The sequence below is a fragment of the Simochromis diagramma genome, unplaced genomic scaffold (assembly GCF_900408965.1).
Source record: "Simochromis diagramma unplaced genomic scaffold, fSimDia1.1 OVJJ01000604.1, whole genome shotgun sequence".
NCBI lineage: Eukaryota > Metazoa > Chordata > Actinopteri > Cichliformes > Cichlidae > Simochromis > Simochromis diagramma.
This window is the reverse complement of record NW_024387416.1, coordinates 3,631,673-3,655,767: the sequence shown is the minus strand read 5'-3', so window position 1 is coordinate 3,655,767 and position 24,095 is coordinate 3,631,673. Positions and strand designations below refer to the sequence as shown.

The window sequence follows — 24,095 nt, the reverse complement described above, 5'->3', positions numbered from 1 at the left end:
CTCAGAATTCCATATGCAAGACGATGCGAGGGTATTTTTAGGCCAGCACAATTTCCCTGTGACACATTTACTGCGAAGGACCTCAAGAGTGATAACGTGTACAAACTGCAGTCTGCTGAGGAGAGCGACAGCAATACTTGGAGCCACAGGAGAGACAGGCCAATTAATGGCAAGACGTCCTCTGAGTGCAGCCCTCTGTATAATCCCACAACCTACTTTATGGCGAACACTCCCCTCTTGCGCTGATGTGTGCATCATTAATCACATTTCATATCAAATGCATATCCCTAGCCACAAATATTCACTCCCAAATCTCTAAACGATGCATGTCAAACACTGTTCTTTACCAGAACGAGCGGCTCAAACTTTCCACATCTGATTATAAAGCAAAAGGAGCTGGCTAAACGTTTAAAATGTTTAATGCAATACCTTTTAAGTTGAAACACCTCCATACTTGTATTTCTGAGCAATACCACGTGAAAAGACTGAAAATGCACTTATGAAAGCAGCTTTCCAGGGAGAAGAAGAAAAAGAAGGAGGAAAAAAAAAAAGTATGATGGTTTTAACTTCAATTTAACCAATGCCACTTAAAGCCAAGCTCTCAAAAGTCTAGCTCAGCACGTAGAACTGGCACTTGAGACATGAAAGGGCAGCTGCGACTTTTGGTTTACATTATATCTTAGTGGTTTCCACATTGTGGCCAGGGGATAAGCATCAGGAGAGGTTTATCTCTGTCACAGTGCTCTATGGAATATGTAAACACTACGTGTAATCAGTGCTGCAGTGAAATGGAGTGCAGGGGCTGTGTGGGAAAGTGAAGCACTTTAGGAATAAGTCGACATCTTTACTCGCTGAGCTCAAGCAAAGATAAGGCGCTGGAAGCAAAGCTGCAGAACCTCTAATGCTACTGTTGCCAAACACTCATTGCTGAAAACTGCTGCAAATGCTGAACACGTGCATTTTTCGATGAACAAAATCAGCAAGCCTTATGCAAGTAGCACTGTTAACTTAGTGTTAACTTTCACTTTGCTTAAGACCTTCGCTCTCATCTATCTTCATCTCATCCATCTCTTGGCTTTACTCTGTCAGCGTGTCTTTGTCCTCGTCATCCACCCAGCGAGGCGGCGGCGCTCCTCCTGGTTTTTTTTTTTTTCCCTTGTGGAGCACGGGTACTTGTCCTAGACGAAGAGCCTCTCTCCCTTCTAGAGCCCAAGTTTTAATATGGTGTCCAATCAAAAGTGATTAAGCATCGCAGAGCACAAACAATGCTGGCCCTTAAATCTCTGTGAACCCTCATTCACTCGAGCGAATGAAAGAACACTCTGTCTGCGGCGGCAGATGACAGACGCGCGCTTGAAGATAAGTCTTCTGCGTGAGCCCTTATCCTGCGAACACCCGCCGTTTGAGCAAATAAAGAAATAAATAAATGCATTACAAAACGCCACACACAACAGAACTGGGTGCCACCTCTAAAAAGGCATCAGTGGGGGAGGAGAAGGCTGTTATTTTGTCCGTCAGTGTTACGTCCCCAACATGGTGCCTCGAGATGATACCTAAAACCAAGTGGCACCGGACGAGGCCCAGTTGAGTAAGTGAACCATAACTCAGCTGATGGGAATTAAGTCAAGAATGGAGGACAAACATGCATGCAGATGCAAAGACAGCGCAGTGAATAAAAAGCCTGTTAATGTTCAAGCACAAACCCAACTGCGAGCAATAAATCACTAATAAAATCAACCAGCTGCCTCAAGCGCAGCGTCTTTCACATGAGAAATTTCAAAAAAGCAAATTTCCCACAAATCATCCTGTCTTGTACATAAATTACCAACAATTACAATGCATAATGTATGCAGTAGTAAAACAATACCCTGAACTAATGCATTAGATACGTGCGGTACACAGCAGCATGAACATTTAAGAAAAAGGGGGGACCGCTAACTAATGCTGAAAAGATATTGTTCTTTCTTTCTTTTTTTTTTAAATGCCAAGCGCAAGAGCAGAATTACTTGGCAGCTGTTGTGCGATTTTTCATCATTAATATAAGAGCTGCTTGCAGAGTTGCTTAAATACTCTTTTTCAGCGCGTGTAATGTAATCTCGTACTCGGTAAGCTTCCATTTCTAGCTGGAATGACTGCGGGAAAATACTGGAACCAGTCCTGCTAAACATGGCAACCCCACTTGCGCGTATATTCTGTTATATTTATTTTTTTCCCTATAAAAGTCTGCTATTGAACTGTTACAGCATCCAAAAGGCACTGTTAGCAGATCTCTATTAGCCCGTTTCAGGGATTCAATAACCATACACACATGTAGACGCATTAGCAAATTTGAAACAGAGAGAAGCAGACAAGCGTCATCACTGAGAAGTCATGAGAGGGAGGAGCTGGCACTATGACAACAAGACATTAGCCGTCTGCAGCCTGCTGCCGTCAACAAGTCAGCATGAGCACTACCATCTGACTGGGCTTTCCCAACACTGCCCCCATACACTCAGCCAAAACTAGCTCTTGCTGCTGCTGTTGCTGCTGCTGTTACTGGCTCCTGCTTTCAATTTCAAGAGTGGGCCAAGTAATGGCTTCAGCGTTTTGTGGTCTGCCGACACATATGGTCCGTGTAGCAGAACCAGTTCTGCCCCCCCACCTCCTCCCCTGTAGATCGTTTTGGGATGTGCACGGAGATGTGGGCAGAAGGAGACTGACACAGCCCCAGGGGCTGGCCGCAGTTATAGGGGGAGACGTGTATGGGTCTTGTTATGACTGCCAAGAGAATTGGTCTCAGCGGGGCCACCGCTGCAATCAGTCCATTGCCACAACGTGCAGAACTAACCAAACAGTACTTGTTTAAGGTTTGGCCCTTTCTGAAAATAATGTGTAGGAGGTTCTTAAAAATGCCACCAGCTGCATCGTTCCCAAAGACACTTTATGCACGACCATATGAGGAATCGACCCCAACTTTGACCAAATGGAGAACTCATTAATAATTAGGTCAGCTTCCCATTTAGCCTAATGGCACATGAGAAACTGTATTTACATTAAAAACAAAACTTTTATGAGCAATCATAGGAAGGGCCACATTAACCTTTTCTTTATTGCTCCCATCAGCGCTAACATCACCGCTGGCAGTTAGGCTATCGCTGCCGTGGACGCTATCTGGCTGCATGACCTAGATTAAAGGTTATTTGCCCAAGTCACAGAGGCTGCTCCTTTGGCTCGCCCTTGTTGGGTTTCCTTATCGGAGTTTGTCTGGACAAATCTTGGACACAAAGCACCCATTTTGTGCTCCTCTCTGGAGATCCTGTTACAGCGTTCCAGACACGACGCGGTCCGCCACCAGTGCCTCTGGGAGCACGGCGCTTGGTTGGGGCGGTGCGATTAGCTGCTTCCTCAACTTCAAGCATATGATACATGTGAACTCCTCTTACGTCCCTGAGCATGCTTTTGTGCAGCGACAGGGTAAAATGATCGGGGGGGGGGTCAGGTGATGTCATGCTGTGAGAATTCGGATAAAGTGACCCTCCCATCCTCATTACAAGACGATCCAAGGGTCCTCCAAGTAAATTCTGCCTTTAGCTACTTAAATACTTTTCTTTTGTAACTACTAAAATTCCCATTTGTTGCACAATAATGTCCTGTCATTAGATGTACTATGGAAATAATTGAGCATCTCCACCCAGCAGTATGCATTTACAGTCTGTGTGTGGATAGAGCTGCCTTGAGGATGATCCAGTGGCCTTATTCCTCCTGTGCTCTACAAGGACAAAGAACAACTAAGAGAGCAGGGTCGAGCGACGCAGGGAGAACGAGGAAAACGAGAGAGAAAAAGAGTAGTGTTCGCTGACCTCATTCTGACAAGCCCGGGAAGAGTCTTTCCTTGGAACCGTTTCGCAATAGCACTGTTGTTTATACAGGTGGTGGGTGAGTCGAGCGAGATATGCAGAGAGCATGCATTTTGCAACACCTCATTATGAATACTAAACACAAGCAGCATGTCAATTCACACAGCGCACACACAAACAAGCACTTCACCCACACTCCAAAGAGTGGTTCACGTTTCATTTAAGTTGTGACATTTGCAGGGAATGCGTCACTTTGTGGGCAGTGGCCAAAACATCCCTCTCTGTTTAAATTTCAAAGTCAAGTTCCTTCACACAACCCAAGAGCTGTCAAATGCTACTGTCCCCTCGTATTGGCTGCCGACTGCAAGCCTCTTGGAACGGATGCCTCCGGTTGCCTTGTGTGTTTGGCTTTTGGGCCGTCTTCGGCAACAACATCCACTTGGCCAGAGTTCAGCCCTGTGGAAGGCTACAACAGCCCAAAGGTGGCTGCCAGGACCATTGTTTATGCAACAGTATACTACTGCTAGGTTAAAGGGAAAAAGAGCAAAACAGTGGAGGGAAATGAAGGGCTCCTACCTGCAGCAATAAGCTTCTGTCTTTGTACACATGGTGAGACATTTTAAGAATATTATTACAACTCTTTCTTTTCTTTTCTGGAGCCAATATCTTAAGCAAGTTAATTCACAAATTGTACATATGTGAGAATAACCCTGTAAATTTATAAATACTATGCTTTAGATAACCAACTGTCTTTTCTAAAAGAGGAACACTCTCGAAATGACACAAAATGGAAAACCAGGACCTTAACTAAAAGCCATTTAAATTTAATGAAATCTTACCCAAACTAAATAGATTTTTGTGCTTTTATTTCTGTAACAGTTGAAGCCTGAAAACAAACCCATGCGTAAGTTAATGTAGCGCCTATCTTATTTTCCCCACTAATCAATGAGGTGAACCAAATCCATTATATCTTAGAAAGATGTGGAAAGAAAAAAAAGGAGAAAGGATCCACACAACAGCTGTTTGGTAAACATACCAAAGTAATTGTTCCAAATGCCTTATTTTAACACAGATTAAATACAATTAGAGGCTGTTTATCTAATCACAACAAGTCACTCTGCCAAAAGAAAAACCGCTGTCATTGTTCCTAGCAGTTCTGCTCCGAGGAATTAAGCTGGAAATAGGATAACTTTTTTTTTTTTTTAAACATAGCTTCTCCATGTACAGGAAGGAACGTTTACACACTTGCTGCGGGGAAAGAATATGGCTGGATCGTTGGCTGGCTAAGGCATGGGTCTTCTGAGGTGAATACGAGGAATTCAGGTCAGTGCAGCCGAGACGTTTAACCAGATCAAGCCGCTGCAGCCTGGGTGGAAATAGCACGGGAGGCCACGGAGGGGGAAACCAGTGCGTCACAGCTCCCGGCCTGAATCCAGGCTCACCCCCCACCCCACCTCCCCAATGCAAACAAGAGCCATAACTTCCCTAATGATCTGAGATCATGTACGCCTCACACACACACTTCGCCAATAGGAAGCGCTTCCTCTCCACCTTTGACCTCAGAGTGGGTGTGTCTACCTTCGACTTGACATGTGGATCAGGAATGGTGCTAGAGTGATTTGATGAATAGTTAGTGGCAAGTTCATCTATGAGGTTTGAAAAAAGAAAAGCTTTAATCCGAGAAAATCTTTCTGCAACACCAGGAAAATCTTGAAAAATCGGATTTTAAGCCCTAACAAATCTCTTAATATCTTAAATGTTTGCCACATTTTGATAATCTGACACTGACTTGTTTTCATTTACAGTCTCTCCCCCCCCCCACCCGTCACACACAATTGCTCTGTGATTCAGAAGTCCAACACCGCACTCACTCACACACACACACATTGTAAACAGTCTTTATTGAGACGTGAGTGCTTGTATAAACATAGACAAGCTCTATTGAGGGTCCGGGGCTGGGTTGAACAATAAGAGGGGGAAAGTTGCTGGACGTTCCTCACAGACGGTGTGTACAAAATCCAATTATCAGAGCCGTGGCATTAACATTCCAGCAGTCTGGCAGGTGACGGCTCCGTCTTTTCAGCTCCCCCCACCACCATCACACACACACACACACACACCGCCAGCATGGGATAGTCTCCCTAGGCAGCACCTCGACAATACACTTACACACATGCAGCCTTCTTCAGCTCCCCCTTTCTAAGAACCCCCAAGTATTGAGACATATATAGCAGGAAGAAGGCAAAGAGAGGGGAGGCAGTTGGGAGGAGTGTGGGGTCCACCAGCGACACTGATCTTTTCTTCAGGAGATCAGCGCAACCAGCCTAGCAGGCAGTATCAGTCAATGGGGCATTCTTCTCCTCTCTGTGTTTGGGTGAGAATATGTTGATCGTCGATAACGGCGCTTTGATCGCCATAATGGGGAAACCGCGTTTTGTTTTGAGCATTTGCCTAAAAACAGTGCATGCTTTGTCAGCCTTCGGGCGATGTTTGCGGCATACAAGACGCCGAACTCGACAAAGGTTGAAGGTAAAACAAAACTATTGCTGTTCTTGGCTACAGGGCGGCGTCTGAAGGATTAAAATAAAAGCCGGCACTTTAGGGCTTCTCAGCGAGGGAAGCAAAACACACACAAAAAATACAACTAAAGAACTAAAACTGAGACTTTAAAGTGCTTCTTCTTTGATTACACACACTAACTCCTGTAATTAGCCTCTGCACCTTCTTCCAGCATTAATCCGTCCGGTTTGACAAAGCTCTATCCACAGTGCATCGTTACCAGGTTTTCTTTTTTTTTTTGCTAAACATACTGTACATACAGACCTTATCACTATAGGACATGGTGTACGTGATAGTGTGCATGTGATATGTAAAGCCTCTGCCTGGTGTCATGCTCTGTATCCTTGTCAGGTCCTATATATAAACATACATCTGGCCCCCATTCTGCTCTTTCCATCATGTCATCCTGCCTACATGGGAGCAGGCTGTGGGAGATATATACAGTTCAGTACAGGACAGGACAGTAGGGCTGGAAGAAATTATTGTTTTCATTTTTTTTGACTGATTCTTTTTTATTATATGTCAAAACGCCTGGTCTTAAGCTTCTCAGATCCAAAAGCAAATCTTTCTTTTATGGTTTTTGCCTGACTAGTAGATTAAGATTGAAGCAAATTCAACTTAAAGATGCATATACTAAGAAAAAAAATACTCAGGCTGAAAGCTGGGAATAAGAAATGTTTGACATTTTTGGCTTCGTAAATGATGATTAATGAATCTAAATTAAGCTGAACTAACTTTTTCTTGATCAACTGATACAGTACATGTACTGAAGCCAAACACCCAGCTGCTAAAAAGTTAAAAGTCTGTTCACTGAAATCATTTTATGCATTTATTCTGCATCAATAGCTAACTAGGATTTTATGGGCATTTTGACTTGATGTTGTATTCCTTCCTTTAAAACAGTTACCGTTTTTTTTTTTGTTTTTTTAAACGCCACCTTTAGCTTCTCTTTTCACAGCTTAAAGTAACTGAGAAGTCTACTTTGTCCCCCTATAAACCTCCTTTTGTTGCTCCTATTCTCCCCCCCTCTTTGTGTGTCGCTGTCCTCCTTTGCGGTGAGATGTTAGTCAAGTGTCTTGTGGCTTTCTCCACCCTCACCAGAAGGCCTGCCCGCGGTTAATTATTCTTGGATGGCGGATGAAAAAAAAGTGAGTTCTCTCTTTTTTTTTTTTTTGTTCTTTTTTTCATTAGCTCAGCAGCAGTTTCCCATTCATAATAGTTGGCACTGGTTTCGCTCTGCCTGCCAGAGATCACACCCCAACCATTTTCATTTTCCTTCATCCATTTGTTTCATTCATGTCATAGATTTGGCAGGGGCCTGCATCGTTTTCCTGATGGCCGCCGACCCTTCAACACCCTCCTTTTGAGTCTCAAACTCCCGTTTGTGGCTTTGTTTTGGATAAGAGCGGAGAAAATGTGAAAAAAAAAATTCATGCTGGTTCGTATCCAAGGGTTGTTGTCTTACTGTATTTCAGGACTGGAATTATTAATTGTAATGTAAAACTGAAAAAGGGATACTTTAGCAAAGCCATATGAAGCTTTGCTGACATGCCCTTGGATGAAAAGAAAGTCATAATAAAACTTTTCCTGGGAAACTGAATGAATATGGTTTATGTATGTGATTGTTGGTATAATTCCAAAGTTAAAAAGAACCATTAAGGACTGTGGGCTACCATTCCCTTGCCTTCACACAGTTTATCCCATAAATTTACACAAGCAGTGAGCACACCGAGTAATACGCTCTCCACCAGAACTTTAAGTCTATTACACAGTGCGTTCAACAATCTGAGGCCCGGAGAAACAGCATTTCATCATGCAACTACTGGAAATATGCCCACTGACAGGGAATCTGGATTGCACATACACACACATATTTAAAAAAACAACAACAAAAAAACTCTTCCCACCCACCTGTTCTTGAGACATTTTGCTAAATCTATCAACTTCATCTGCTTGCATGTATTTTATTCCATACCACACAGGCCCACAAGCAGAAAGCACACGCGTTTGCACGTGCATGAGTCCAAACATTCAAATGTAACGTACACGTCTTCTCTCTGGGGCTGCAACCCGATCCCAAAGCACTCCAATGTGACATTAAAAACCCAGACTCTTTACCGTTAGGAACCTGGATTCCCAACATGGAAACAAACAAGATGGCTGCCGTGTCTCCAACTGAAGGCGTTGTTCCTCGGCTCCCATCTGAATGGAGTTAAGAGGCTGGCTAGCAGGAGCGGAGAGGAGAAGAGTCTCCTGGGGCAGTTGGCTCAGCAAGCGGGACCAGAGGATGGCTGCACCGTGGATTAGGGCCCCACAGTGGTCCATTGTTAATTGGGCGCCATGTGTGAAAGCTACAGAGAGATTAGTTTGTACAGCTGCTGCCATTTGTCATAACTGCCCTTAACAAGACACACATGGCAACGCAAGTTACAGCCAGAAGTTTTGCAGAAAAAAAGGGAGTAAAAAATGTCAGGCGAGCGTCTAACAGTTTGCAGAACAGGGCCCGCATAAGCAGATGAAGATGTTCCTGGGAAACACCGAGCAGACTCGGCGGGGATCCCATAAGAGATGATGAGCTTGAGCATTACTCATTTAGCCATCTGTAGGTCAACTAGAGTCATTATCATAACTGCTCAAAAGGACTATGCTAAACCAGCACAGATCCCAGACCACAGGTTGCAAACAATTCGGTGAAAATTATGAGGGAAGATCTGCGATTACATCACGGCCCTGTTGGGCAGAGCTCAAATTAGTCAGCGTCTGGGTTTTGTTCAACGAGCAAGAGTTGGATACAACACAGATAACAAGAGCTTGATGACCTCCTGTTAGCCAAATTTCCCTACTAATGTAGAATACAGCATTAGGTTTAGGAGACGGATGCTGGAGGAGAGGCTTTTTTTTTAGGGGCGAGCAGGAATGTGCAGTGTAATTGTGGGTTAGAGGTATGTGCACATGTTGGAGGCCTAATTACAATCTTGACTTGGTAAATCTGGAACAAGCTTTTAAAAAGGAATCCCACTTTCAGCTTTTTCTTTTTTATGCCTGACAGCTGCCGGAGTGGCGAGGAGTTGCTGCTCACCAAAACTAAACGCAGTCTTTTGAGGAGAAGTGCAGGTGAGTAACCACAAGACGGATTTGTTGCAGTTTCTACGTGCATAAGTGAGAACACAGGTCTCCATGTGTACATTTTTGGATTTGCATGTCAAATTTAGGGACGCTTCTCTGAAAGTCCCTGTGAGCTAAACAACCAGCTGGAGCTTTGTGCCAGCATAGAGAGCGGGACAATTCGAGAAGAACTCAAGCTGTTGGGATCCGGATCGTCACACAGACTTTTAGTGGACACCATGGTAACGAAGCCTCTTCTTCTTCAAGAAAAATAATGGACTTCATTAACTATCCTGTTAGTGCTCCTGCTGGCTTTAATCACGGGAGCACACACGGCACTGGACCAGCCCACTCCTAACACAAGTATTAGCACTTTGGGCTAACAATTTCATCACTACTACAACATCAAAATTCCCCTCATTTCATTTTGAAAAAGTTATAATTAATAGCTACATTTTGTGATTACAATTTGTAGTATGGTTTAAAATAGGAAGAGCTTATTTTCACTTCTGATTTAAGTTGCTGGGTTGTTGTGAATGCTGCATTTATGGCGGTGCAATTCTCCCATATTTATGCACATGCATCTACAGATAATATGAAGGAAATGTGCACTTTTCTGTTCTCCTTTTTAATCACTGAGTTTTTTTTACTAATGCCTTGATGTAAAGAGAGAAGCAGAACTGCCTGTGACAGAGGAGAAAGTACCTCTGTGGAAAATGTGTAACATCTGCAGTTTGGTGATCCTGAGATATGGGATTTTCATGTCGTTACAAACAACGAGGAGTCCACATTTCCTCTCCTCCTGTCTACCCCGTGTATGGCTCACTTTAATCAAACACAGCCCTGCTGCTTCTTCGTGAAAACAAGTTGCTGTACATGCTAAAAATGTAAATGACTTCTTTTCCCCCTCTTTTGCTATCTAACTTTTCTTACTGTAAGAGCCAGTAAAAATAATATATATGCACTCAGTGTTTATTGTTTATTGATCTGCTGCTTAACAGTTGGTTTCTAAATTTGGGAGGGTTTTTTTTTTTTTGGGAAAAGTCAACCCAACATATGCGAGGGAGGAGTGCAGCTCCTTTTGCTTGCTTTGACAACTCAATGGGGTGCTGATGAATCCGTCCCAAGCAGGCCATTCCCAAGCCCCAGACACCATATCCCCTCTCTGACCCACTGCACTGACTTTAGAAAGAAATTCTCTGGGGATTCGCCCCCCACCCCAAACAACAACATGCCCACCCAAAAGTACATTTCGCACGGCGCTGTGATGGCGGGCCTCTCTTTTTCTGTTCCACTCAGGTCTTGTCGAGCCGTCACAGTGATGGGCCGTACTGTAACGCCAGACAAAGGAAGAGACAACCATCACTCTAGGCCACTGATCGGCCTTGTCTGGCCTGAAAAGACTTTGATGGGGCAAAGCAGAGTGGGGGGTGCTGCTCAGAGAAGTCAGTGTCTCCTGGGCAACCACTCCGATTGTCTGTCCCTGCCCAAAGTTCCCAATAACACCCCACCTACTACCCCTTCCTTTTTTTTTTCTTCCCTTCATTGGTTGTTCACAAGCCTCCATCCTGGGTGAAGGGGACTGGCTTTTGCATAAAAGTCTCATTCTGATACTCGAGGGTGCTTTTCTCCTGACTGACTGGAAAAAATGCAAGGTCAAAGAACATCTTCACACAAATTCTCTAACTAAGACTTTTTGTCTTCCCTCTAAACCTTCTTATCCTTCTTTTCACTCCAGACTCTGCTGTCTTACATGACCAGTCTAGCAGGCAGATGGGACAACAGTAGGTTTTTCTAGCAGTTACGCTAGTACAACGGTGAAGAAGAGGGCGCAGCCACTGGATGGAGAAGCTCAGGCAGCAGGGAGGGCCCGCTTTGTAAGGCAGGACAGTGATAAGGTCTGGGATAAGTGTGAATGTACCCATTTGTCTTCATTTGGTAGGACTGGCAGACAGGATGGGGGGTGGGGAATCTATCCGGGTGAAGTGGGAGGTGCCGGTCCTCCAGTCAAGTGGCCTCGGGGGGATTTGAAATGCATTTGGGGTCCTCCCCAAAAAAGCCTGGGAAAGTGTGGGGAAGCTGAGATCTTAACCATAGACTAATGACACAAACTGCAGACCTTAACCAAGTGTAGCCACGAACGCAAAACTGAGTCTCCTGCTGAAATACACAAGAAAAGCCTTTTCAACACAATGCCTGAGCCTCACAATGCAGAAGAAAGGCCTCGTCCCGTTTTTTTGACAGATGCAACAGCGCAAACTGTGACACAAGCAAATTAAACACACTGTAGCGGAGCAAAGGAGGGAGTTGTAAATTTTGTTGAGAAAGAAAGCATCCACATTTCTCTGTGGCCTCTGCTCCGAGTTGCCTTGTTTCCATGGCGATTTATGTACACATGGCACACAAAAGAGGGCTAAGGAGGTAACACGGCCTGTTTAAGCCTTGAGGTATTTGCTCGAGCAAAGCCCCGCTGCTAATAACACAAGCTTCATACTGTGCCAGGCAACCTGGCTGCAATGCACCCAGGTTACTGTTTGAGAAAGAGCAGGAGAGGAAAGAAGGCAGAAGGAAGTCAGATGGAGATCACAAAACAACCAAAGATCCCGGAAAGGGGGTGAAGACATTAATACAGAAAGAAAATAAGCGAGAGAGCAAGAAAGCAAGTGAAAAAAAAAAAGAAAAGGAAAGAAAGAAAGGCTGCACTGCAAAACATAAATAGCTGCCGGGTTAAGAGAAAAAGGATCGGGAAGACATTTAGTGGGAAGCGGAAATCAATAAGGCAAGCGGTGAAGCTGGGAGGGAGTTCTAAGTGGATTAGATTGAGAGAATGTGTTCGATAGGTTATGGCTCTGAGAGAGAGGTAGCCAGACACCGCAGGCTCTATTGCATACTAATAAGGAAGCCAGCAGTGGAAGCTAAGCACAGGGTTGTGCAGTTCACTGTGAAGAGTTTTTTCTATATATCTCTGGCATCAGTGGTTACGGTTTTTCCCAGGGTTTGGGGTTTAGCTTGTTCCTTAAAATTCATGTTCAAGATAAAACTCCATCTCGACTGCAATGAGAGCCATTCTCCAGACTTGTTCTAACATTATGGCACAAAATTTACAAGGAGTTGCGTAACTGTAGTTAAACTTGACAGCGGTGTCTTTAATGCGCTCCTCCTTACAACAAGTTTTGTTTCACGTTTCTGGCATAAACCCAGCCGCCATTTCTCTGGCCAAGCGCCTGGGCCTGGGACAGCTGTCATGGTCGGAGTCTCAGGCTTGAGGGAAAGCCAGGGACTGAGAAAAGAAAAGAGAACGGGAGAGAAAAGGAGTGAGAGTCACTTGGCCGGGCAGTGTGCCGCAGGGGTGATTCCTGATGGCAGAGGAGGATAAGGGGATACGAGGGGGGAGAGAGGCAGGGAGGGTTAGATGTTTTGCTTAGTCACAGACCTCCACTGTGACCCAGAAGGTCAGACCTCCGCACTGGCCGCCTGACCAAAGCCTCTGAGGCAGCCAGGCGGAAAACAAGATGCAAACAGCGATCCCGAGCAGTGTGGCGAGCAGGCAGTGGAGAGTCTTGAAGATACCGACCAGCCAGACTACCCAGCTTGAGGGATTGGTTCATTGGGTGAAGGGGTGTGTGCGGGAGACAATCACAAGGGCTTACTCCCCCTCACTTAGGCCAGTGAACCAAGGGACCACCGGCTATACCACAAGAAGTGGCAGAGGAGCGGAGACAAACAGTTGCCAAGAGACCACCGGTGATCCCATGACTGCTGTGGTTTGACCCCGATTGAAGAGTTCAACGACAGGGGCTTAAGAGAATCCGCCCTTCCCCAACAGCTCTGCTGACCACCACCACCCCCACGGCAAAAAGTCTTCCTCCTCCACGTGCCCCGGGCCGGCACAGGCATGTTTTCACTGATCTGTTTTGCTCAATTAAACTTCAGAGGACACCCTGTCACATCTCTTTGTAAAGGTCGTGACCTTAGGGGCAGAGGTTAAGCCTGGCAATTGTAAAACAAGGTTTTGATTAACATGGCGGCTTGTATCCGGAGGTAATCCATCCATTTCTACAAACTATCATGGAAAAAAAAACATCACAGGGGGTGTGGGGGTGGGAGTAAAGGTAATGATGTTTTATGGCCACGTTAACTTTCAGCACACGACTAATGGGAAGGCTGCTTGACCTTGACTTCTTTCATCCCGATTTGGACTACCTCAGCAATCCTCGACTCTCACGGTTTCTAAGGAAATCCACTGCCAACTTTCTAAATGCTCGGAAATCTTTTTAGGAATTAGTCACTGAAGATCATGTAAGATCTTAATAATCTTAATAAAAAAAGCCTTTTTATAATGTTATTCTCTAATTTCTCCTTTTTTCCATACATGGCCAGAAAGAACAAGTGAACACAATAAGTATATCTCTGCAGTTGAGTGAACAAACAGGGATGAGCAGCCTAACAAAAACCACATACAAACGAGGCCTAGAGACTCCCAGCATGTCCCGACACGATGATTATCTACATGCCCCGTTGCAACTATTCCATCACGCTGTCAAACTGGATATGCAAAATATGAATCTAGGAGGTGAGAGTTGATGATTTGAAAAAAACAAAAACAAATAAGAATTCCCCTTCTTGTTTTATTGGAAAATGATAAAATGGTGCAGTGGATTACCACGGCAGTATGTGTGTGTGAGTGTGAGAAGCCCGGGCCCTGCATTGAACGCGGCCTGCCAGTTGGCACAATGGATGCCACAACCCCCACTCCCAGCCCCCAGCCTACTTCCCAGCGGGCATTCATCTGGGCATGCACATGGGTGCTACAGCTCTGCCTGGCTAAACGCGTCTGTGCCCCAGAACAAGGGAGCTGAGTGCCCTCTCAAAATTCACCCGGTACACTCGCTGCCAACCCGCCGACCTTTCTCAGGCAGCAGCCCACCAGAATCAAAAACAAACACTCTATGAACCCCATTTTTTTTCTCACGAAAAGTAACAACAACAAAAAAAGATTTTCCAGAATAAATAACAGCAGCGAAATAACGGATTAGAAAACACGGCAGAAGCAGAACTACATTAAAAATCACAGTCCGAACTCGCTCTTTTTTCCCCCCCACAAAGTTCGCACAAAAACCAGATTCTGTTGCAGCCCGAGCCGTTTGCTACTTTCTTTGTGTTTGATTGTATGTTTGTTTGTTTCGTGCAGTTGCAGCAGAACAAAGGCAGCGGCTTCCATTCTGCCACTGTCAAAAAACTTTCCCAACGTGCCCACTGCATTGCGGATGCCAACCAACGAATCAAAGGCACGCTGCAAGCAGACAAAGAGAGTTTGATGCCAACCTCCAAACCTCTAACAACCATTACTGGTGATTTTGCCTGCCTCCCTGGCACCGTGTAAAACAAAATGGCGCCGTGCCGCACGCTACCACAACATGGCTGCATTGTCTGGGTTTGTGGACCGCTCGGTAACTTAAAGAAAAGAAGGCGACGCTTTAGTTTGCAAAAACTGGAGAAGGAAAAGAAAAACACGGCCATCTGAGTGATCCCCGCTATTCGGCGTTTGCCAAGCATTTCACTCAATGGGAATTTTGAGGATGGCGGCAAATGATCGTTCCCATATAGAAAAACATGACATTATTTTAACCTTTTATTATAAACACTGAAACGAATCTTCAATATGATCGTCCTCTCTACTCAGATACAGTTTACTAAAACAGCGGCTGTTTTATAAAGTCAGTTTTGTGAAAAAACAGCACTAAATGCCGTTTCTCGAGTTGGTACTGAGCAGTTCAAAATGCAGCAGATGTAAACCAGGGAAGCGGTGGCATCCTACAAAAGACACAAAAGAGGGTCTGATGCCAACCCCGGTGCCAATGGCAACCATTATTGTCTCTGTGCTGTGCCTTCTGCTTTCCCTGGCACTTATCAAACACAAAATGGCGCTCAGGGTTTGATGATAATGAGCTAGCTATACCACTACCCTCCAATGGGAGCACAGTGTAGTGGCGGCTATTCGGTGTGGTTGCAGTAGATTTAAGGGCAGCACATGAGAGGTTTAAAAGTGTGGGATGTATATGACTGAAATGTGTTTACTCGCAGTCAGAAGAGACCTGAATTTCATTTTCAAAGGCTTTTTAAAGGTGTTATCTGATTCGAGATCCGAGTAAGAAAAAAAACAACATCATTCACAGTATCCTGTGAAAAGTGTTTTCTGTAGAACTCATTGAACCTGGAAGAGATCACATCTGAATGCGGCGTTGCTCTGATCATGCTCTGAGTGAAAATCTCACAGTTTACAGTCTGCATGACTGACTATGTAAACCAGTTTCTGGTGATGTACACTAGAAACACCGTTTCTATTCTGGACTTTCAGAAATGCCTTTATTTTATTTTTGCGGCCATGTTTACTATTTTTTATTAAAGGGAAAAAAAAGAAAGAAATCCTAGCAAATTAATTCTGGAAAGAAAAAGAAATAAATTAAAACATCAATTTAAAATATATGCATGACAAAAACTATAACTATTACCCTCTTATAAAGTACACTTCCTAAACTGTGCAAAATGTGTCCTCTAAACCTTTCATGTAAAAGAATCCAGTTTTTTTAGGGATCGGGAAAATAACATGAAATAACATGACACACAAAGAAGAAAACAGAAAAAACAGAAACTTTAAATTTTATAACAGCTGAAAGTGTTTTTATGTCTGTAATGTGACTTACTATTAGAAATCTCTTTATTGATCACACGTATTACCATTTTAATTGGTGGAAAATCAACAGTGTTTGCAGACAAACCAGTTTGAAATTTTTAGCGTGGAATGAAAACTAAAAAGGGACAAATGCCATGATTATTTTTAAAATATTGAGATTAAGAAGTGAAAGATTTTTTTTTAAAATCTTAGGTTACATTAAATGTCATTTATTTATTTATTTATTTATAAATGAATTAATAAAATATAACACTGCTCCATATATTCAGCATTTGGACATTTAAGACTGAAACTTTCCACAAATGCCACCACTTGATTTCCAAACAAATGGATCAGTTATGCAGTGTGTGTGCAGTTGTGCAATCCTGTGTGTGTGTGTGTGTGTGTGGTTGTGTGTGTACAAGGTAACTGAATAATTACAGGAGAATTACAGGGATATAAGCTGCTGCTGGATTTCAGCAAAGCAAACACAGTTAACACATGGTCTTATCTAATTTTGATGACATTGTTTTTGTAATGAGGCTTGCTTAGAAAAATAAAAATGTTTGTGGTATAAATGTATGCACAGTACTGACCGTCACAGTCGTACATTTGCTCCTCTGGCAGATTTAGAATTGCCAGAAAATAACTCATGCGACTCTTGACCTTGCTAAATCATCACTCACACTCTCTCACACACACACACACACACGCACAACATTAACTGTCTCTCTCTCACACACAAAGAGAATCAGTATGAACTTGAAACCTACCTTGGTCCTGGACATAGTATGCTAGAAACAAGTCCAGCTCCTTGACTGATACTGTTATGTGGTGTGGCTGGACACAAAGTGCTGGGTTGGTGCAATGTGGAGACTTGACGAGGCGCTCGCCATCTGTACTTTCCAGAGGGATGCCTTTGAAGAGGATGACCATCACCAGGTCCAGACGCCATACTTTGTCGGCCTGCCGCAAACAGTCGATTCGTCGTATCTTGCCCTTTTGGTCCGGGTTGGATAGCACGCAGCAAGGGGGCTTCTTGCCCGTCACGCTGAGGACAAAGTCCTCCCGGTACTCCTGCCGAATGTCCTTACGCAGCTTGGCTAGCAGCCTGGATGCCCATTTCTGCTTAACCTCGGGCTTCTCGCTCAGAAGCTCATCCTTCACCGCGCGCTCCTCGTCCTTGGACATCCGCTTCTCGTGCTTCTTGAAGTACTTGCGTTTTCTGGCCTGGAGGTTGAACCACGTGTAGGCGATGGCGCGGACGTGAGGAAGAAGTGCCTCGATGAAGGGATGAAACTCATCCTGGAGCATCCGAGGGGCACAGTGTGGAGAAAGAGACAGAAAGAGAAGGAGAGAAACGGAATCAGAAACTCATGTCATCAAACATGAAGAAATATGTGTTTACCCAGCTACTAATTTAAAGCAGAAGGGAAGTCAGACCACAATTTTAAAATCCCTCATAATCAGTCACATAATGTCACTGGCAGTTTCTTCAAGCTAAGAATGATCTCTTTATATTAGGAACTCTAGCTTTACCATCCTAGATATGCTGCAGGTGTGACAAGTAAATTCCACCGTTTATATCAACTCGAAGCCCGGTGACTGAATGCACTTGCAGCTCTGCTCGCATTTCACGAGCATGCTCTGAGTGGGACTCCTGTAACACTGCTGCTGCTGGTGCTGCAGGGAGCATGCGCCCCACACAGTTGCATTTCTCTTATCAAACTATCCACATACCATAATCTGGAAGTGGGATGCAACCATTAAAAAAATAAAAAATAAAAAAAGGAAGTCAGAGAGATACTCATTCTTCAGACACGATGCACGCGGCCTCATGTATACATGCCAGCTTAATGTACAAAACGGAATAAAACACAGGCAGGCGAGAGAGGCGGCACATCAAATGAAGCAATAGTGTGAAAGGTATTTGCAAAGGTTGATCGAGTACTCAAAGGATTTCATGCCAAATCGTTTCAAGCATTGAGGTTAACACATGGAATGGCACCTGCCCAGCTTCATTCCTAAAAGTTGAGGTTATGCAGCCCGGCCTACTGTTAAAATGTTTCATCTCACTTTTATTTAGCTATTCATTTTTGTTTAACTCATTTCGTATTACAGTCATATTACACTACTTTGTGTTGCATTACAAAATTGTTACCTTTGAATAAAACACGTCATTATGGATTTTTTGCCACTCAATTTTTCCCCCCTTCAAAAATACAAAAAAAAAAAAAAGACACTAATTCCTACAACAACTCAGCAACTAAATGGCTAATATTAATACTGCTTCACTGATTCAACAATAAATTATATTTGTTTCATTTCTTAATTCTTGTTCTCTGGGAATCTCTAGGAATCAGCAGAAAGGACTGCAGCTGAGGGGTGGAAACATTAAATTATTTTTGTTTGAGGTCATTAAAATGCCAGATTTAATAACTATACACAGGCGTTTTTAGGGTGGGAAGACTTTTGACGAGTTATTGTTCTTTTTGTAGGCAGTCAGGCAACAAGCCGGCTATAGCAAACCACAGAAATCCCCTCTCTATCTGTGGCTGCTGCTGGTGCTCCTCTAAAAAGCCACATTTCTGGTCTCAGGCTCCATCGCCGATAAAACTCTGCTCCAGTACACTAATGTCAAATTATGATCATTTATTACACTGAAAGAGGTAACTCTGTGTATGTTGCAGATTCCATTAACAGCTTGTAAATGTATTATATTCACTGTGAATAGTATAGCTCCTCATTGTCTTTCAGAGAGGTTAAAAATCCATTCAAAACTTCTTTTAATGTCATCTCCTCACTATAAAGCTGCCAATTAAAATGACAAAAGCAAGTGTAAATGCTAGTAAATGTGTTCGCTCGCAACTGTTTCTCAAATCCTTTTTTCACTCCTGCTCAAAATCACTTTAAATATTCTGTTAATTTTTTTTTTCTAGCCAGGTTAAAGCCAAATGCTGTAAAGATAAATGACTTGGCCAGGGCCTGTGCAGTGCACTTCAGCTGGGGCCATAAAAGCACAATCCTCTTAAGTACAAGCTAAACCACATCTCAGTCAATCACTTACTTATGCCAAGTAAAATATAAACAGTAAAACTGAGTCAGCCAAAACAGTCAGCTACTCTGTCCAACCGCTGAATCAACTTTATCACGCGTTTGATCTTTCTACAGTGCAAGTGGCTTTATCTTCTTCCAACTTCACTTCCCTAAAGTATGGGGGCCTTATTCTAAATAAAAATATACGCCTGGAAAATATATATACATAAATATATAAATATATATGTATAGCCACAGCTCAAGCAGGGCCGGGAGGTGCGCGCCTGTGTGTGTGTGAGAGAGACAGAGAGAGAGAGACAGAGAGAGGTTATTGGAGGACGCAAATAAGCTAATTAAACCAGAGAAAAATACCTGCACCACTTACACAGGATTAGCAAGAATAGAGTCTTTTGGTTCTATCTTAAAACTCATCTTTACGCAAAAGTTTGTAAAGAGCGAAGAACGTGTGAAGATTTGCACTTCAAGCGCCAACAGGACACAGCCGATCTTTCGTTAGGACTTTCGTAGAAAAGACATTTTAAAATATATGTGTCACGACTTTATCACAAAAACATATAATCTCAGTCGAGAAGTTTTTGCCTCGCTTTAATGCCATATCTTTTATTTATTTATTTTTTACTTACAAGGGAAAGTCTGTATTATTTATAAGAATTATGAAAGTAATTCACAGCGCAGACACTCAACTTTCTATTCCCGGGCTAAAACAAAAAAAAACAAAAACAAAAAAAACAAACAACCCGTGTGACAATTTTTATACAAATTAAAAATCACAGCGATAAGATGCATAACTTTAAAAAAAAAAGACACAATTACCTGAGTTAGACAAATCGGGGAATACATGACGAGACGGCTACACAGAAAGTGACTGTACTTGGAGCGATTCCTCAGATCACTTTATCGCGCCATTCCTGGATCCGCTGTGCGCTATGCGAGACTCTGTGGATCCGCGTAAAAACCAAAAGTAATTATCCAATAACATCCATGAATTTCTGCAAATCCAGAGATTGTCTTCACCGCAGAGAAAGACAGATTTTCTGCAGGCGATTTTTTATTCTCTGTTTTTAAGTTGACATGCACGGACTGTACTCGTAGAGCCGGTGTGCGAAACGAGGCTGCCGCTGCTGTACTCCTGAACTGCACGGGGCTCTGCGCGCGTCTCTGTGCGGCGTTATCTCATGAAAGCATTACGGGGAGCTTCAGAGGGCGCCGAGTGTGGGATGTTCACCCCTGCTTTAACCAAACTTGATATGAAATCGACCGGTGCGCCCTCGGTCCTGCGCGATTCCAGCAAATCAGACCCAACTTTTTTCACCCACGTAATTGCACAGTCACACTCCTCCCCCTCCTCCCCCTTCCAAACACACACCATATCCAACCCCTTCAAGCACCTTCTTCTCCTTCTCGGCTTTATATGAACACACCGCATAAAATTCATTAACCCCCCCCCCCCACACACACACACACACACACACATAAATGCACACCTCCCTCCTTCCTTCCTTCTGCAGAATTATTTTATGACCTTCTGGGACTTTGGACCGCAGCCTCGGTCACATACACGAACGTAAACAAACGGGGGGGAAAAACGTCCCGCTGCCACCCTTTTTTAACCACCGAGCTCCGTGTCAACAAGACACACGCACTCTACGTTTCCAGTTCAGATAATTCAACGCAGTGTTGGTGGCTCACAGTGATAACAAACCTTTTAGCTTGTCAGTTACACACCAAGCAGCAGTACTTTATTAGCCTGTTAACGTCTGCTGGAGAACTTCTTAAAATATGATTTCTTTAGGGGGGACAGAAATAAAGGGAGGTACACTTTATTAAACTTTTTTTTTAAAACCTATTTCCAACACAATTAGCCTGCATTGTTCTAGAAACAATAGGTAAAAGGGACACCTAGCTTAAACTTTAGCACCCGTTAAAATGAGTTTATAGGTATTAAATGTTTTAATTTATTAAATTATGTTGTGCTCTCAGAAACCCCTCCTCAAAATAAAACTCCCTGACTTAAAAGCGTTGATAACGCCGTTAGGAAGTGCTCATTTAGGGCGAAGCTTGGTGGGTAGGTGTACAGTAACATTATAGTAGTAGAGCTAAAAGGAGTCAAAGTTAAACATTGTTACGGTGCCGCTACAGTGCGCGCGCACGTGTGTGCCCTACAGAGCTGTTAACAGTCTACACGGAGCTCATTTGCCAGATTAAGGGGGACTGGGATGTTAACATAGGCTGCGGGACAGTCTGTGCCAAGTTTACAACAATTTTGGCCCGACCGTGCCTGTGTTGTGGTCCCTGCAAAGTCAACCCACCTCTCCACATTTCTCCTCTCCCCCCCACCAGCCGCGAGGACGGGACAGTATATTTTTTTAAAGAAAGGTACACAAGGATTGCTACACAACATTTCAAAGTAGTAATGATCCACGTTCACGTACCATTGCACTGTACTGCATGGATTAATGGGGAATCCTGGAGCCTGGTTGAAACACACAAGCCGGTAGCTTCACATTTCTCACGCTCAACTTTGTGCTTTGAAGGGTTTTCTCTCTTGTAGTGCTCGCAAGAAAAAAAGTCAACACCGGAAGACAATTCTTGGCAGATATCGGTGAGAAGAAGTTAGGAGCACCTCGCGTTTTTTTCTCTTTTTTTTCTTGTCTTCCTTCCTCTTAAAGTCTTACTTTTTTGGATCGTTTTTTAGGGTTGTCCAGTGAACTTGAACGTGATCCAGAAGAGGCTGAGTTTTCGGCACTGGGTTGGTCTCCGCCTTCACTTTCACTGCCTGGCTGGCTGCCGCCCCTCCGGCTCTCAGCACTAACCGTCAAACCGCACGTAGGCTAAACAGCGCCATTTCCGATACGACCTTTCAAAATAAAACAATTTACGCTTAAAACTATTAATTGAACAAAAATTGACATAAAATATTTACCCAAAGTAGCATTGTAATAATATATAAAATACCTTGAGACCTATTATTAATTTCTTCTATGTTTGCGTATTTTAGGGGGCCGCTATTGCTCTTCACGAAATCAAGAATTTATCAAAAATATAAGGTCTTCCTGAAAAAAAAGTACTTCAAATAGGTGGCAGCATATTTTTTAAAGCATTGTCCTACTGTGAATTATATCACAGATTTTCTTAATATTTTTGTATGAAATATCAGATTCAGATCAACTCCGGCTCGTATGCTGGCGTGATACATCTTATTTTGAAATTGAAACATTACAATTTCCGGTACGAGCAACCCGTTTGTCTGCAGCTTGTCAGAGCGCAGTTTTGTAATAGCCTTTACATTCTTGCCTCTCATTGGCCAGCAGCCGTGGCCCCGGGACTCTGTACCCTGGGCCCCTCACTTCCGCTCCTCTGACGTGCATGTTTGGGGTTGACAGAGCGGCTGCTGCTGGACGGCAGGGCTGAATAGCGATAGTTACTGAGTGATGATGAAAGCAGTGCATCGCAGCAGTTATTGCCCTAAATGCAGTCTCCTGTGGTAATGAAAATTAGATTCATATTTTCAATATTTGCAGTTAGAGGAGGTGGCAGTAGTGCTATTATCAGCGTAAAATGACAGTAAACTATAGTTGGAAAACGTTTTCACATATTAAGATGTGCCCACGAGGGCTGGCCGAATAGTGGAGGAGGCACACATGGAGGAAGCAATAGTCATTACAAGGTGTGTGGGTTATTAGTGCTCATCGGACAAAGGGAGACAGATCAGGCTTGTTTCGAGTGACCTTGAAAAACGAACAACCTCTAGAAAATAAAGCTCTTCCTACAAGATCAAATCGTGTTCATGAGACACGTAGTTAATATTCATTAAGAAAATATATGAACACATTTTAATTATTAATATTATCCAATTGTTCCCACAGAGAAACACTAACAGCACATGTTGTTCGGTGTGTTTAAAAGACTGCACATCTTCCCTATATCGAAAGACTAAACTCGTGAATAATCATTCAGTGGATGCCCATTACTGTACACAGAGCATCCAATCCACAACAATAGCAGAAAATGTGATCGTAAATTGAATGGAAAGTCTCACAATAGATTTTTAGTGCCTCTGTCATCACTGCTGTGGTGACATTAACACACTGCTTATAACATCCAAAAATGTCACCGCAGTCACGTGTATCCAGCGCTTGTTTGTATTGTTAAGACTAAGAGGACTCAGCTGTAGTAAAAGTGACTGATCGATAACCATTTGAAAGATAAATCAGGTCTGATAATGTTAGTGTGTCAGTTCGCATTGTGCTATTTTCTCCTTGGAGGTTGAATAGATTTAGTCCCTCTGACTATTAGCCTTTGGATTTAAAAGCCCTCCTTCAGATCATTATTGAACGGAAATTTTAAATAAAAGTAAATAAATAATTTGTGACACGTTCAGTTCACATTTCTTAGAATGTTTTAGTCTTTGTTCATTTTACTTCTTTTTTGCTGTTAATGTTACCATAAAAGGCTGAATCATTATCTCATAATGACTCCATTCTCTCTCTGCCTCCATTAATCCAACCCTGTATCGTGCGATCCACCGGCGCACATGGCAGGAGCCCTCACAGATTCAGCACTCTCAACATGGAGCTACCGCCCCCATGTGGCCGCAAGCAAAACTGCAAGCTGGGGGAATAAATTCTGTGGTCGTTATAGTGTGGTACAACCAACACCAAGTGGGTTGTCACAAGCATGCACAGGACCCACAAGTATTTTCTTTGACTTACTAAAAGTCTGAATTTCTCATCGAAAATACAAATTTACTGTCGCTCTGCTCTGACTTGTCACAGTAGAAAAAGTGCAGATGTAACCATTAATTATTAACAGCGGTTCTATGAACATGTCAGTAGTTTGCAATCCAGCCATCTTTCATTTTATTA

General features: G+C 43.3%; 1 protein-coding gene across 11 annotated transcripts in view; it reads right to left on the bottom strand.

The window, feature by feature from the left end:
- Positions 1-24,095, bottom strand: part of LOC120721826 (nuclear factor 1 B-type-like) — a 68,740-nt gene that overhangs the window by 42,648 nt on the left and 1,997 nt on the right. For 4 of the 11 annotated variants that reach the window (XM_040012458.1, XM_040012459.1, XM_040012466.1 and 1 more), the window contains exon 2: positions 16,947-17,478. In XM_040012458.1, the coding sequence (XP_039868392.1) occupies positions 16,947-17,478 (532 nt within the window). Of the gene's footprint in view, positions 1-16,946; positions 17,479-17,712; positions 19,979-20,043; positions 20,556-21,662; positions 22,073-24,095 lie in introns of those variants that run through there. The other 7 variants (XM_040012460.1, XM_040012462.1, XM_040012461.1 and 4 more) reach the window with 6 other exon arrangements.